Source organism: Canis lupus, chromosome 10, assembly GCF_048164855.1.
Source record: "Canis lupus baileyi chromosome 10, mCanLup2.hap1, whole genome shotgun sequence".
NCBI classification, from domain to species: domain Eukaryota; kingdom Metazoa; phylum Chordata; class Mammalia; order Carnivora; family Canidae; genus Canis; species Canis lupus.
This window is the reverse complement of record NC_132847.1, coordinates 24821614-24836749: the sequence shown is the minus strand read 5'-3', so window position 1 is coordinate 24836749 and position 15136 is coordinate 24821614. Positions and strand designations below refer to the sequence as shown.

Genomic DNA, 15136 nt, shown 5'->3' with positions numbered 1-15136 from the left:
TGGGTCCCTCCGCGGCTCGGGACAGCAAGCCCGTCTGGCCAGAAGGAACCACGCGAAGCAGTGCCCTTAAGCAGCCTCCCAAGTGTTCGGGTACAGCCCGGGCACCAGCGGTGTGCGCGGGCTGGAGTCTGGGTGTGCAAGTGTGTGTGGAAGTGAGAGGGCAGCGGGTGTGAGCTTGCGTGTGCGCGCGTGGCTCCGGCCGAGCGCCGCTGCGACCACGGTCCCGGGGCGGGGAAGGTCTCCTCCCCCCACCTCGTTGAGAAATCTCAGTGAGTCACCGAGTGGTTCTGCATATTAATGAGCTCGCCGCGGCGAGGGCAGGCGCGGATTTAAAAGAGGCCCGGCGGGCGGAGGGAGGCTGCGGAGAGCGCGGAGCGGAGCGCAGAGCGCGGCGCGGCAGCCCCGGCACCACCGACGGCGCAGCGGGAGCGAGCGGAGCCGGGAGGCGCGCTCCGGGCACACAGAGCCGAGCCGAGCCGAGCCGAGCCGAGCGGCCGGCGCCCTCCCCAGTCCCTGCTCCGCGCCGCGCCCCTCCGGCCAGCATGAGGCTCCTGCCAGCCGCGCTGCTCCTGCTGCTCCTGGCGCTCTGCGCCGCACGCGTGGACGGTGAGTGCCCGGGAGGTCCCTCGTTGCCGTGCCGTGCCGTGCCGTCCGGTCCCGGGGCACCCAGGCGCCAACGGCTGGGCTTCCTGGGACCCTGGAGGGTCTGGGTGAGGTCGGGGACAGGAGACCCCGCCCGCAGTTGAACGGCACCCTGCGCTCTCTCTCGCAGGATCCAAGTGCAAGTGCTCCCGAAAGGGGCCCAAGATTCGCTACAGCGACGTGAAGAAGCTGGAAATGAAGCCAAAGTACCCGCACTGCGAGGAGAAGATGGTTATGTGAGTTCTGGCTCCTCACCGTGAGCGTGTGCGCGCTGCTCTTAACCCGGTGCTGGGGCGCAGCATGGGGCTGGATCGGGCGGGCTAACAAACATTCCTCTGTGCCTCTGGCAAGGCCTTGGACCAGCCTTTGTAATTGCCCAGCGAGTCCTTGGGACGCTGGCGCGACAGTCTGAAAGAGTTTGGAAGGAGGGTCACTGTCCCGTGCTCTGGAAACAGCTTCTTGGGGTTCACCCTTGCTAAGATTCAAATGGGCAGCCTAGCTGCTTGCACTGCCCACCTTTCTGGGGTGGTCAAGGGGTAAATGGCTTCCGTTGTGCCAACTTTAGAACTTCCAAACCGAAGGCACTCAAAACACACCCAGAACTAGAATCTGTACCCAAACCGGGAGGCACACGTGCTGCCTTCCTGTTATTGGAGAGAGAATTAGAACAAATGTCTAAGTCCTCAGACCCTCCTTTCAGAGCCTTTTTTGGATCAGGGGACCACAGAGGGCCCATTTTTGGCTCCTAGAGATTTCATTTTGAGACTGATCCTCCATCTTCCACCACTGGTTTGTGGGTCCTTGAGCCGAGCAGTGCTGTGCAAAGTGTTCTGCTGGGGTTAACGTGCCATGCAGCTGGAGCCCTGCTTGGTGGGGATGCGAGGAATATTTTAAAAACTGGGGCAGAGTGAGAGAACACTGAGTTTCCTTGCTCCTCTGCCTTCCCAATTAACCACTTGAGTCCAGCACCACTGTTTCCCCATCAATACGCACTTGGCCAGGAAAGAAGCCCTTGGCAAAGCAGCTACCAAATATCTGCCATGGACCATTGGCCCCTCTTCCCCTCCCCCAGCAACAGGACACACTTTATTCTCAGTCTGGGCAAGTACTTTCTGTCTGCTGGACCGGCTGGCCCAAAGGCCTCCACAAGAGTGCATGCAAAGGCAGTTCCCACCCCCCACTGCCACCTGGGGGCTACAGAGTCAGGATGAAGTTAAGGGAATTTGCAAAGCCATGAGGCTTGAGCTGAACCCCACTGTCTTCCTGCCCAGGCACCTAAATTAACCTCCTGTCCTTGCCCCCCTGCCTTGCAAACTCAAGCCCAGAAGACCTGCTGGAAACTCCTTTTTGGTGAGGGCCAGAGTTCCCACAAGCTGAGGGAGGAGCTACAAGACCCCTTGGTTCCCAGCGTGGGGGCTGAAGATGGCAGGGGCACCGCAAATTAAGTCTGCACTCCTCTAAGTGCTGAAAACCACCCCAAGACGAGGTGCCAAGACCTTGCAGGGAAAGAGAAGCAGGGTATGGGATGCAGAGCCATCTCAAAAGACAGAACCCTCAATAAACAAGCTTACTTTTTCCTGGCTAAACTTGTCAGAATTGAGAAGAAACTGACAGCAGTGGGCAGGTGCAAGAGTTACGCAGCCCTGTGAAAACTTGCAGGGGCCTCTGGAGGTCCAAACACAGTAAGCATCTCCTAAACGTTCATCCACACCCAGGTCCCCCATCCCTGAAAGTCTAAACGTCCTCTCCTGTCTCAAGCTAAGAGTCTCTAGACAAGGGGCCAGCACTTTTTGCCAAAGCAGGTTTTCAGCCACAAAAGCTGAACAAAAGCAAGTTTTCCAGCTCACCCTGAGTCACCCAGAAATCTCTGATGAGGCTGGGGGTGGGGTGGGGTGGGGAGGGCAGTCTGCTTTGCAAGTGGGAGTTCTTGCACCAGAAGACTCCAAATTTTATAAAGGGCAATTTGTATCCTGTGTCCACTGAGCTCTTGCCAAAACCCTCGGCACCCAGAACCGCTGAGGAGAGGGGACGCAGGACCCAGAATTTCTGAGTAATTGCTGGGAACAGAAACCCTAATGTCTTCACCCTATAACCAATTTTCACAGTCCTAGTTTTGTGACAAGCATGTGAGGACTGTGGTGGGCCGGTTGAGTGTCCTCCCGTGTTGTCCCTCCCTTCAGGACTGTGGATCCTCAGCCTATACAGTGATCTAACTGTATAGGAATGGATTTTCATCAGGCTTCACCAAATCCTTCCATTCCATGTGCAAAACCGGCAGTGTAGGCAGAGAGAGCAGAGGGGTAAATTCCCACAGAGCAACCAGGTACCACAGGAAGGAGTTTGAGCACACTCCCCCCTGAAGCCTGCCTGGCCCATGCTTGAGACTGAGAAGAAGGGACAGGACCACGGGAGCAACTGGTCTCAGGGAGGACCACTGAAGGCAGAGCCCAGTCCATAGGCATTAGCAGAACTACTCCTGCTCTAGGAAGCTGAGGCTGTGGTGGGGGCCTTGAAATTCAGAGCACAGAGAAGGAAGAGAACAAGTTGCCCCCAAATTTCCTATCTCCATACTGGTGGCAAGATTTGATTTTTTTCTTCCCTGTCAACTGGTAGACTCAGTTCATAGAGGCCCTACTCCCATCTAGAATATGGCTCATGTGCCCTGTGACACTTTATCTTTAGGAACCTACAGGGCCCTAGCTGACCTCTCTCCTTCCCTTCTTGCTCTTCCCATCCTAGCCTCCAGCTACCCCTCTTTGGCCCTCAGCTCATTCCCCAGCGCCTAGTCCACCATCATCCCTTGCTTGTGCTATGACCTCTCATGGAGGGGCCCCCTCTCACCTTCCAGTTTTTCAGGTCCCCTAGGTGGTCTCTCATTCTAAAACACCACCCTTCCTCCCCCATCCAGAAGCTTCCTCCTAAATCCTGCTGCCTTGACCCAGCCCTGGCTGAGAGGGGCCTAGCAGTTTTGAGCAGCAGTCCTGCATCCCCAGCCAGGTTGTAGCTCTTATACTAAGGCTTCTCTTTCTCCTCAGCCACCCCATCTTCCATGACAAATACTAATGACAGTATTGTCATTACAGTGACACTCTTCACTGTGCATCTACCAGGTGCTAAGCATTCTGCATAGATTAAATCCTCTAATCACCCAATAACCCTAAGAGGTAGGTCCTATTATTAGACCCATTTTACAAATGGGCAAAATCATTAAGAGAGATTAACCAAGGTCCACAGACAGGTCTGGGATTCACACCCAGGCCTTATACTCTGTACAGTGAATGCCACCTGCTTCTCTGCCACATGGCTAAGGCCTCCACTGGATTGGGACACTGGCTGACAAGAGGCCTGAAGGGAGGCCTTATTTTATTGCTGGAGGCTGAGACAAACTGGGACTTCATGCTCAGGAATAAAAATGGGTTTCAAGGCCAGCAAGACTTAACTTCAAGATCCACAATGCCTAACCATGGGACAGTCTTCAGAAGATAAAGTGGAACTGGGGTTTGAAAGGTCAGAGACCACCACATGCGCAAAGCATGTCTGTCCTGTCTTGAGCTCCTTGCATCCAAGGAAAGAGGTCTCAGCATGTGCACCTTGCTGTCATTAGCCCTCTCCACCTCTCAGAGCAGCTGGAAGAATCCCCTGAGCTTTGTTCTCCAATGAGGCACGAGCCCTGTTAACAGTAGCCTCATGGGGGTAGGGACAAGGGTAGGGAGAGTATCCCAGACTCTAAGGTACCAGGGGAAAAGTGAAAGCCAATAACTCCATACAGGGTTAGCCCCTAATGTGAAATCAGAGATTAAGGGGACACCCAGAAACTTCCAAAGAGCCAGCCAGGCAGTGAGCACATGGACACACTCCCTTGAAAGGAAGGAGGAGGCCACAGTCTTTCCGTGTCCTGATTGGAACAGACCAGGACCACCCACAGGCCACACCAAGCCTGTCATTCAAGTTTCTCAATCCTCCACGTCATGCTGCTTCATTTCAGCATCACCACCAAGAGCGTGTCCAGGTACCGGGGTCAGGAGCACTGCCTACACCCCAAGCTGCAGAGCACCAAGCGGTTCATCAAGTGGTACAACGCCTGGAACGAGAAGCGCAGGTATGCCCCACCTCCTCACACCTTCCTTCCCACCTTCCCACAGCTCCAGATCCTAGACTCCCATCTAGCTCATTGAACCCCTATCTGATAGGTGAACACCCCCCACAGTAGCCATAGCAAGCAGATACCTAACCCGGCTTGCAGAACCCCATTCACAATTTCACAAAGGCTATTGCTCTCTTGGACAATTCTAAGCATCAAAAATGTATCCCTTTGTGAACTAAAGTTTGCACCATGTTAACTTTTTAAGTTGTAGTCTTAATTCCTCTTCTTTTTAAAGTAACTTAAATTCTCAGATCCCCAGTTTCCCTCTGTCAAATGAATGAGCAAGCACCTGGTATGGCTCTCTGTGATTCCTGTGTAAGTAAAACATGGCAAGTAATGGTATTAGTTAACTGTAACACTGGGTACAACACAAGATGGTGAGAACAGTGCCCTGCCAACAATACTCCCTCCCCTCCAGGTGCTCATGACAAAGCTGATAGACTCCTTCCTATGCAGATGCAGGGAGGGACCTTGGGCTTGACCCTTTAAAATCAGAGCCATAAAAATACATACATACATACATACATACATACATACATACATACATACTAAATAAATAAATAAATAAATAAATAAATAAATAAATAAATAAATAAAATCAGAGCCATGCTTAATCTGGGAGGGCAGTAGTGATGAGATGACCAGAGCTGTGAACCAGATCCCTGTCTTCTCTGGGTTCTGTGTCCCCATAATAAGAAGGTGACTTTCCATTTCTAATCTCCTGGGGTCCTGTGTCTGGTGAGTTTCTGGTTTCCTCATATGGCATGCAGGTGAACCTGTCCCAGAACACAGCTACTCCTCATACACTCAGGGCCTGTCTACACCTGTACCTACATAGCATGTCTGGGGAATTGCGTGCACGTACACACGCAGAGGGGACTTCCTCAGGTGCTGGTGCCAGCACCTCATCCTGCAGAGGGGGGAACCAAGGCTAAGTGGAGGTGGGAAGTGACTTCCCAGGGAGCACAGGGCAGGAAGCCAGGCCTCCCAGGGTCACCTTCACCCTGTACAGAGCAGGTGCCTGAACCACCCTCCCATGGTCCCATGCAGCTCTTCCACTCTAAGCTCAGCCCATGACCAGCTCTCCCACAGCTGACACTCGGGTCCAACCCCAGTACCTGCGCCTTTTGTCCTGCCTCCAAAACTGCCTCGTCTGCAGCTGCTTGAAATAGAAACTGTTGAGAGCGAGAGATTATTTTCTATAAATCTGATGGGAATGAAGCCCTCTTTCTGGTCAGCACAGGTGGCTCATGTGACAAAAGCAGGACCTGCCCTATCCACTGTCAGTCTCCAGGCCCTGCGTCATCAAAGTGGAATGAGGCTAACTTCAGGGCCAGTCCATGGAAGCGGTTGAGAACATCTCCACCAGACTGCTGGCACTCCGGCATTTTGCATACTTTGTCCCCCAGCTCTCCACCTGGGCCATAGCTCTGATAAAGTGGAGGCAGGCCTGGGACAATGAACTCTCCTCTTTTTATTTCTACAAATTCCAATGATGAGAGCATCTCTGTTACCAGGCCTCCCATCACTTCATTTTAAAATGAGCTTGTCTTCTTTCCAGGGAAGCTGAGCCATCCTGGGAGAGGAAGGGGGCAATCCCTTGCCCTCCCCCTCCATGCCCCCTATAAGAGGTTGAAAATGTCTCCATGAATGTACAATGGAAAGAAATGAACTATCTGGAAATCCTCTTTGTAGAGACAGCAAGAGAATCATAAACATAGCGTAGAGAGAGGAGAAGCCAGCCAGGCAGCCCAGGCCTTGAAGCCAGACTAGCAGCTCCATATCTCAGAGCTGTGAGCTTCCAGCTGCCATGGGAAGCAGCAGCAGCATCAGAGCACAATTAGGTGGTCTTACTCAAATCAGGAATGAGGCAGAGGAATCAGTTGGCTGTCTGAGCATGAAGCATGGCCTTGGAACAGCCAGGGGGCAGAAGAGAAGGGATTTAAGTTAACTAAAGAGAGACAGCCTGGAAGATGAGGGGGAAAGGTCAGCTTGGGAATGCACACAGGCCCCACAACCACTAGAGGAGGTGACCTTGAGCCACAGGCCTACGAGATAGCCCCAGGCCAGCCTAACTACTACCATCCTTCATCTTTGGTCAGGAGCTTCTAGAACTAGCATTTTTCTGGAGGACATGCATTCTCTGGGCAAAATAGACAGAAAGATACCATCCTAAATTGAAGGAGGGAGTGCCTATCCTCCCCTGTTGCATCCCTGCTTGTGCTAGAGACAGACCTCATTACCACCACTGACATTCAGTGTTCATTGGGCAAATCTGAAGTCCCTTGTGCCTCAGTTTTCTCACATATAGAGAGGGTCTGCTCCATAGGGCTTTGAGGGTTGCAGAGGTGGAAGCTGTTGAGAATGTACAAAGCCAGATTTGGGTAAGCTTTGTGGTCCATGCGATGACCTCCTCTGAGATGTTCCCCACTCCCACCCCTGCTTCTCCCAAGCTCTGGCGTTCCTGGAAGGGGCACTCCTAAAGACAAGGATGAAGCAGTTTAGCCACTGTCCTGTGGATCACCTGCATCATATCCTGAGCCACTTACACGGGTATTTTCTCTTCCTAGGGTCTACGAAGAGTAGGGTGAAATATCCCACATGGGAAAACTTCACACCAGCTGGGAGACAAGCAAAGGACTCTGCAGATAAAAAAACAAACCTTTTCTTTCTCACAGGCATAAGACACAAATTATATATTGTTACAAAGCACTTTTTACCAAGGGTCAGTTTTTACATTTTATAGCTGTGTGTGGAAGGAAGGCTTCCAGATGTGAGACCCTTCTCTCTTGTGCTCCAGACTTTATCACACACTGCTTTTTACCGAAAAGGGGGAAACTCATGCCTTTCCTTTGTAAAAAAAAAAAAAAAAAAAAAAAAAAAAAAAAAAATGCTTTTTTTGTATTTGTCCAGACATCACTACATCTGAGCTTTATAAGCGCCTGGGAGGAACACAGAGCTTGGTTGAAACATTTCATAGCAGCATTGCTCCGTTGCTAATGCAGGAAGCTTCCGCTCAGAGGTCCTGGCGCCTCAGCACAGCTGCCACGGGCTCTCCTGGGCTCATGGTTGGTCACAGCCTCAGGGGGACTCCACAGTGGCCCCTGTCATGGGGCAAGCAGAAGCCAATCTCTCGGCATCTGTTCTTTGAGGAACCTGAGGTTGGCTGCCAGAGAAATGTGCTTCATTCCCACCCCCATCTCCTGGTTTATTTTTGCATACTCTAGGAAACATTTCCAAGATTCTGGGATGGCAAAGCATAAGGTCCTTAAGGAAGGGGTTGGGTCTTCTTCTTGTGAAAGGTTCACTGCTTCAGTATTTAATGCTCTGGAAGCACGTGAAGTTCCCAACACTGTTAGCAAAACCTTACAAGAAAACCTAATACAAGAAATACAAGAAAACCAATACATGCACAATCCCACAGCTACAGACACACCTTCTATTGATGATGGAGAACCTTCAAAGCATGTCTCTTTCTCTCCTTGCAACAGAATAGGCAGTACAGAAGAAGCATTCTATCTGCGATTCCCCCGTGTAATTCAATGTTAAATAGCGCAGTCCTCTTTGAAAGCTGAGATGACCACATGCCCTTTCCTTTGTAAATATACTCTGAAGAAAGCCCCCTCCACACACTGCCCCTTCAGTATATGCCTCGTTGTACTGCTGTGTCATATGCTACGCACATGTCAGAAACCATTAGCGTTGCATGCAGGTTTCATATTCTTTCTAAGACAAAAAGAAAAGTAATAAAATATATTTGAAATGTACCAAATTCTAGACTACTGACTTTTTTCTATTCAGTGAGGCCAGAATAACAATCAAATGTTTACCGCATTGTAAATAAACAGGGACCAATGCAGTGGAAAGGAAGGAAAACTGGTGTTTCCCAAATACCTGTTAATATCGTCACCTTTGTGGAATGCCATTACAGTCCTACAGCCAGAATGCAAGGTCTTAAAGTCTCAGGGCTGGTTCATCAGAATAACCAGGTCCATACATCTGGAACTAAAGGGTCACACTAGGGTCCCCATTTAGGGAAGATAGTAGATGGGGGACCAGGCAAGATCTATACAGTCCAGGGCAGCCATGATACCAGTGGGGTTCAGGGAGAGGTGGAAAGTACCCGCTGTGGGGCTGAGGGGCTCTGGAGCCAGGCTGTCAGGGAGTTACAGTCACAGAAATACTGAGGCTCTCTTTCAGCTTCTGCAAGATGAGGGTGATGAACACATACCTCATGCACTTCTGGGGACTGCAGGAGGCAATACACATAAGGCACTCAGGATAATAGGGCATGATGAACACTTGGTAAATGTCAGTACCCTTAGTATTCACAAGACCAGGCCACTCCGTACTTTGCGCAAACCACCCACAGCCCCACAGTCCACTGTATTCAAGTCAGCCAGGCCTTAAAATAGGCCTCTATGTGCCCACCTGTGTCCCCCACACTCCACAGGACTGACTAAAGGGACAGCCTCCACCTGTCCACACTTCTTATGCACTACACCAGGGATGAGAAGTCAGGTGCCCACATGCACTTCACTTCTGAGGATGGTTTCCTGACATGCACTTACCTCTGTTGCCTCTGCCAACACTTACAGGGACACATAGCAAGTACCCTGCCCTAGGATGTCCTCAGCAGAATGCTGCAATAGACCCTTTACATCATGGCCTCCTCTCCTAGCAATGCCAAGTTATACCAAATTTATTCCTGAGGAAACTGAGGACCAGAGAGGTTAAGAAAGTTGCCCAAGGTCACTCATCACACTGCTCCAGTAGCAGAGCCTGCCAGCCTTTCTGCTGAGAGGAGCAGGACAGAGTGGGCCAGGGCCACTGTGAATGCCGGGGCTTGGTCCCACCTTTCCCTTCATTATGGAGAAAGAAGGAAGACTGGATATGGAAGCCCAGACACTAAACAACAGAACAGAGCAGGAGGGCCCCAGTAGGAGGGCACATACCAAGGCGGGGGAGACCAGAGGCCAGGCCTCTCTCCCTGGGAGCCCTGAACCCTACCTGGCCCCAGATCAGCACACCATGGGACCTCACAAGGGAGGGTCACTGTAAGGAGGTCGGCTGAAGGACCCCCATACACACACCTCCAGCCTGACAACTCTAAGGCATGAGAGCATGGGGCCATGGGGCACTGGGTTCTCTGTGTTGCTCCCTGAGTTTCAGCCTTCACCTTCTGCTCATTCTAAGCTCACCACACACATGTCCTCCCCTTGCTCTCTCATTCTCATCTGTGGTTCCAGGACCAGCACCTCCTCTCCAGCCCTGCTTGCCCATGTGTCCCCCCAGGGTTCTCTGACCTCCCAAGGCACAGAAGGGATTCTTAGGAACAGTAACAACGCCCCCTTACAGTGTGCCAGGCACTGACCTGGGCACTTGCCCTGCATGCTCAACCTCCACCCTACCAACCATGCTGTACTGCAGGTGCCCAGACAAGTTAAGAAATTCATTTAGGAGACACAGTCAGTAGGGGGAGAAGTGGACTTCTCGACCCCGTCTGTCAGGGAGCAGAAGGAGGAGAGAGTGTGTGTAAATGTTTCATCTCCTACAGAGACTGTGTATCCCTGGAGAACGAAGACTGGGCTATGCTTCCTGTATGACTTAGGCCCTGTCCTCCAATAGGCAAGTATTAGGTGGACCACTAAGGATAGGCTCTTAGCCCCAACAATTCACTAAACACCAAACGAGGACCCTCTGGCGCCAGAAACCATGCTCAGCTACAGGGAAGATACCCTCTTTCCCACTTACAGAGCTGCTGCTCGTCATTTTTCTCCTCGGGGCTTCCCAGCAGCCGGATGAGGGGTATATCCGCCACAATCCAGAAGGGACAGTAATTCTACTGCAGCAAAGCAAGGCCAGGCCATCTTTCCAAGTGGCTGTCCCAGGCCTGTCTGGGGAGGCATGCAGGGGCACACAGGCAGCCCAAGCCCCCACGTAGGCTTCATCTTCAGAGTCACCACTTCCTCACAGATGGGTATGCTTTAGGATGCAAATGCCACACCTCTGACCCCTCCCTGCCCCACTATTCCAAAAGGCACGTCCTGAGAGCACCACAGCACTGCACCAGGCTTGATGCAGGCTTGATGCCCGGATGGCCATGTCCTAGAAGAGCTCTGGCCTAGCTCTGCTGCTCATCTTCTCTGCCCAGCCAAACCCTCTATCACTGAGCCCGGTCAGCTTGGATCTTGGCCCAGGACCAGCTACATAACTACAAGGCCTGGGGCAAAATAAAGATGCAGGGCCCTCATTCAAAAACTAACCATGTCAAAATGGCAAGAGCAAAGCATCAAACCTCAGTACAGGGGTCTGTGCAACTCACATGCCTCAAGACTATGAAGCCAGCCCTCTACCTCGGGTAGCAACTCTAACACCCACCCGGACAGCACATCTCAGCCTTGAGTTATTTAACTGGTACTACAATGTAATAGTTTTATTTTAACTAAGACATCTAACAAGATTATGCTCTTAGAAGCCAGGGACAATCTCTTACACTTGTTTGTAAAAATCTGCCAAAACCTATGACAGTAGTTGTGAGGTACTCAAACACTGTGAATTAACCTTAGTGCCAAGAAGCACCTGAGAACACACTCTCTGCACCCACTTACTGAGCCATCACTACGTACAGAGGCCTGTGCCAAGCATGGAGCACCATGGGGAACAAAGGCTTGGTGTAGTACTGTCTTGTCCTCAAGGGCAGAGTCCACTGTTCATCTGCCCAGCCACTGTCTTATCAGGAAGCTTTCGCTATGCGTAGCATACTGTGCCAATTGCTAGGAATGATGTCTCCAGAAACTCCCAGTCTACGAGGGAGATACAGACTCAGCAGTAATTGGCCACCGGTCTAAGCACACGATGCTAGGGAGCTGTGCTGCAGGCTCCAGGGCCACTCCAAAGAGGTACCTCACCTAGGCTCGGAGGAAGCAACCCCTGACCAAGACCTTTCTCAGCTTGGAGAGGACTCATGGCAAATGGCAAGTTGTTGTCAGGCAACAATAGGAAGTGCTGATACCATCCTTGCTCTCACGTGGCCTGTGGTTCCTGCGTCCACTGGCAATGAGACAGACCTGCAAAGACAGGGAGCACCACTGCTGGAAAAGTGGGGAAGGCTCAGGGAATTCAGAGGGGCATCCGGAAGACCAGCCACGCCCTAGATGAACAAACGTCCAGGGAAACCAGCCATAGCTCCAACCTCTACCCCCCGTTTCATGCATGTCTCTTCCTCTCCTTTATCTTTGCCTGCCATCTGGCTGGGGCTAGCCTCCCCAACCTCATGGGCAAGGAAGCTGACCACAGCTTTCCTGAGCAACTTTCTATAAAGGAAGACATCATCCTGTTTTTAGGAACCTCAGGGTACTTTCCTCTCCTCCTCTTTTTGAAAAGTTGAATAGATATTCTCAGGGGTCATCGAGAAAGCAATAAAACCCAAATTTTCTTACTTTTAAGGTAACCTCTCCCAGCCTCCTCCCAGCCAGACCACTCTGACATGTGCCACCAGAGGGCAGCAAAGAGTGAGTGCGCCCAGCCCAGGGCTCTCCCCAAGTTGCCTGAGGCTGCGTGAGAACAGTGACAGCAGTGAACTGGTCCAGTCAGAGTGGCCTGTGAGCCAGACCCCATGCTGACGACCTAACGCACCTTATCCCACTGAATCCTGCTAACAACCATAGCAGGGGGTTCTGTCGTCAGCTGCACTTTATGGATAAGAAAACCGGGGCTCAGTGAGGTGAATACACTGCCCACATTCACGAAGCTACTAGGCGGCAGACACAGGATTCAAACTCAGCTGTGTGTGGCAGAGATGCTGTTTCACAGTTGCTGTTGACCCTGGCCCACAGGAGACTCTGCTGTGCCCTCACCAGGGGCTTAACTCCTGTTCACTGAATAGAGATTAATCATCCAGTTAACACGGGCCACACAGAGAGCCAGCCTTGGCCAGGGTTGTCTTGAGTGTACCTCATTTGTCTTTTGGAGGCAGAAGACTGCAACCCCCAAGTGTTCCTTCGGGGCTTCCCCCGCTGACCCACCGAAGCGAGCCCAACAACTGTGCAATCGCTACTCGCACCCACGTGTGGTACACACAAATTCTGCTTGAGAAGCAGCAGCCAGAGACTTCTCCCACAACCACCAAACATCTTGAAGAAGCAAGAGGACTGTGGCAGCATCCAATTCAACACAACGTCTTAAGCTAGAAACAAGGTGAAACCATTTTGGGTTTTAAAAAATTAATTCAAAGCTGGATTTGAAAAAATCAGCCCCACTTCATAATGAGAGCTGACATTGTGGGATGAGTAGTAGGCATGTCTAATTGGATGCAAATGAGACTCTCATCTCATATTCAAAGTTATTCCCCAGAGCAAAAGGGAAGGTGAAGCAACAGGCTCTTTCTTTCAGCCCATTGTTTTGTTAAAGGCAGCCCTCAAACAAGAATCATTTCTAAATTACAAAGGCTTTTGTCCTCTTGAAATAATGGTCTGCAAAGACAGATTGGAGTTAAGTACTTCCATTAGTACAGTCAAAAAAAATTATAAACCGAGAGACTGATGAGAGAAAGAATAACAATCAATTCCTTGATAGCTGCTAAGATATCAACCCTTCTGATTCCCCACACTTTGAGGGGCAACAAAGTTTAATAAAAACTGTAGGGATCCCTGGGTGGTGCAGCGGTTTGGCGCCTGCCTTTGGCCCAGGGCGCGATCCTGGAGACCTGGGATCGAATCCCACGTCAGGCTCCCGGTGCATGGAGCCTGCTTCTCCCTCTGCCTATGTCTCTGCCTCTCTCTCTCTCTGTATGACTATCATAAATAAATTTAAAAACTGTAAACACCATCATAATATTTATTGACTGCTTTCTCAACAAATTCTGTTAATAGTCCCATTTTATAGATGGTCTTGGGCAGTGTTAAATCTTTGGACACTTCCAGGTAGGGTGACCATATATCCCAGTTTTCCTGGGACAAGCCCAGTGTATAATGGCCGTCCCAGTGTAATTATGAAGAGTGTTTCCTTTCTCTCTCTTAAAAGAGAGACTGGTGTGACTGATAAATTGTGATTGCTCTACTTACAGGGCTTGGCAAGAGAGCACGTAGGGTAGGGAATTATGTGGTTATCTGAGAAATGTTTAGTCAGTTTACCCCTTGAGAAACCTACTCCTAAGCAAGTGTGGGCCCTTTGGAAGTAATGGTGCCTCTTTAACCCTAAAGAGCACCCTATAGGATCTTCCTGGACAATCTCCCATTTCCTCCTGTTCCACCCTGGCCTGCTTTCTGTGCTAAATAAAAATTGGAGCCTGTGTCCACGGACTGTTCAGTGGGAAGCAGGCACACAGTACTCTGGAGACCCATCTGTTCAATGAAGACACAAATCAAAACCCCTATCCTCCTCTCTGTGTCTATTCACATGAGACTCCCAGACAATTGGGAGGATCAGATTCTGGTTTCAGAGAGGCAAATCAGCCAAGCAGCTGTACTTCCCAGAGGACTGAGGAAAATCACTCCTTGACAATTTGGTTGGCATACACTAAGTGGGGGATTAGCTACTCCAGAGGAGTAGGTAATGGGATATAGGCCTTGGACATCTTATTCCGATCCTTCTGATTCAGGGATCCTGGGGAGGGCTGAAGCCCATCAGGAAGATTGAGGAAACCCTGCAGACCTGAAGGTGCAGTCCCTCCCACCACATCAGTTCAGAACACATCTCCCCTCCAACTGCCCTCTGGAGTGCTTTCCTGCCATGAGGCTGCTGACCTGCTTCCTTCTCTGAGCCTGGAAGGAGCTGCGGTGAGAGAGAGGGCACAGCCCCAAGACACAGGGTATGCTGAACCTCACTTTGCTGAGCCACCTGGAGCTATGGCAGCTGAGGGGGAGGGGCACGTGAGTCCTTCAGGCTCACTGACTCAGCTGTCCTCTCCACATTTAGCCCTTGGGCTGGCATCCCGCTCCTGAGGCTTCAGGGTATGTCCAGCTGCTACTCTGCCTCCCATGCCCGCCACAGATCCTTAGGGGGTTTTCTGTACCTCTCCCCCATCTATTCAAACAGTCCCTTGCGGGATAAATACACAGAAGGGGCCTGAACCCCCACTCTGTGTCCCAGCCCAAAGTGTCTGCAGAGCTGAGAATGCAGGCTGTGAGCCAGATGGGCCCATTCAAATCCTGGCTCCTCTCCTTAAAAGCTGAGTGACCATGAGCAAGTGACTTAATTCCTCCCCAAGCCCAACTTTATAGGGCTATAGTGAGCATTAAATGAGATGTCTCAACACAGAAAGTAAAAAGCCAATACACGGTTACTACCATCCTACCTTTAAAATTTCCAACATAACATGACATTTACTTGGCATAAAAAGGTCAGATG

At 51.0% G+C, this 15136-nt stretch overlaps 1 protein-coding gene across 2 annotated transcripts; it reads left to right on the top strand.

Annotated features, from left to right (window-relative positions):
- The first annotated feature begins 345 nt into the window (after positions 1–345).
- On the top strand, positions 346–13615 carry CXCL14 (C-X-C motif chemokine ligand 14). Of its 2 annotated transcripts, none has more exons than XM_072841077.1 (4): positions 346–606; positions 773–878; positions 4628–4741; positions 7357–8558. In XM_072841077.1, exons 1-4 carry the CDS (start codon positions 543–545, stop codon positions 7370–7372), a joined length of 300 nt encoding a protein of 99 aa, XP_072697178.1. In that variant the 5' UTR covers positions 346–542; the 3' UTR covers positions 7373–8558. The 2 variants fall into 2 exon arrangements, with proteins under 2 accessions (XP_072697178.1, XP_072697179.1); XM_072841078.1 differs by lacking the exon at positions 7357–8558 and adding an exon at positions 12761–13615 and having other exon boundaries at positions 356–606.
- Positions 13616–15136: the final 1521 nt, after the last annotated feature.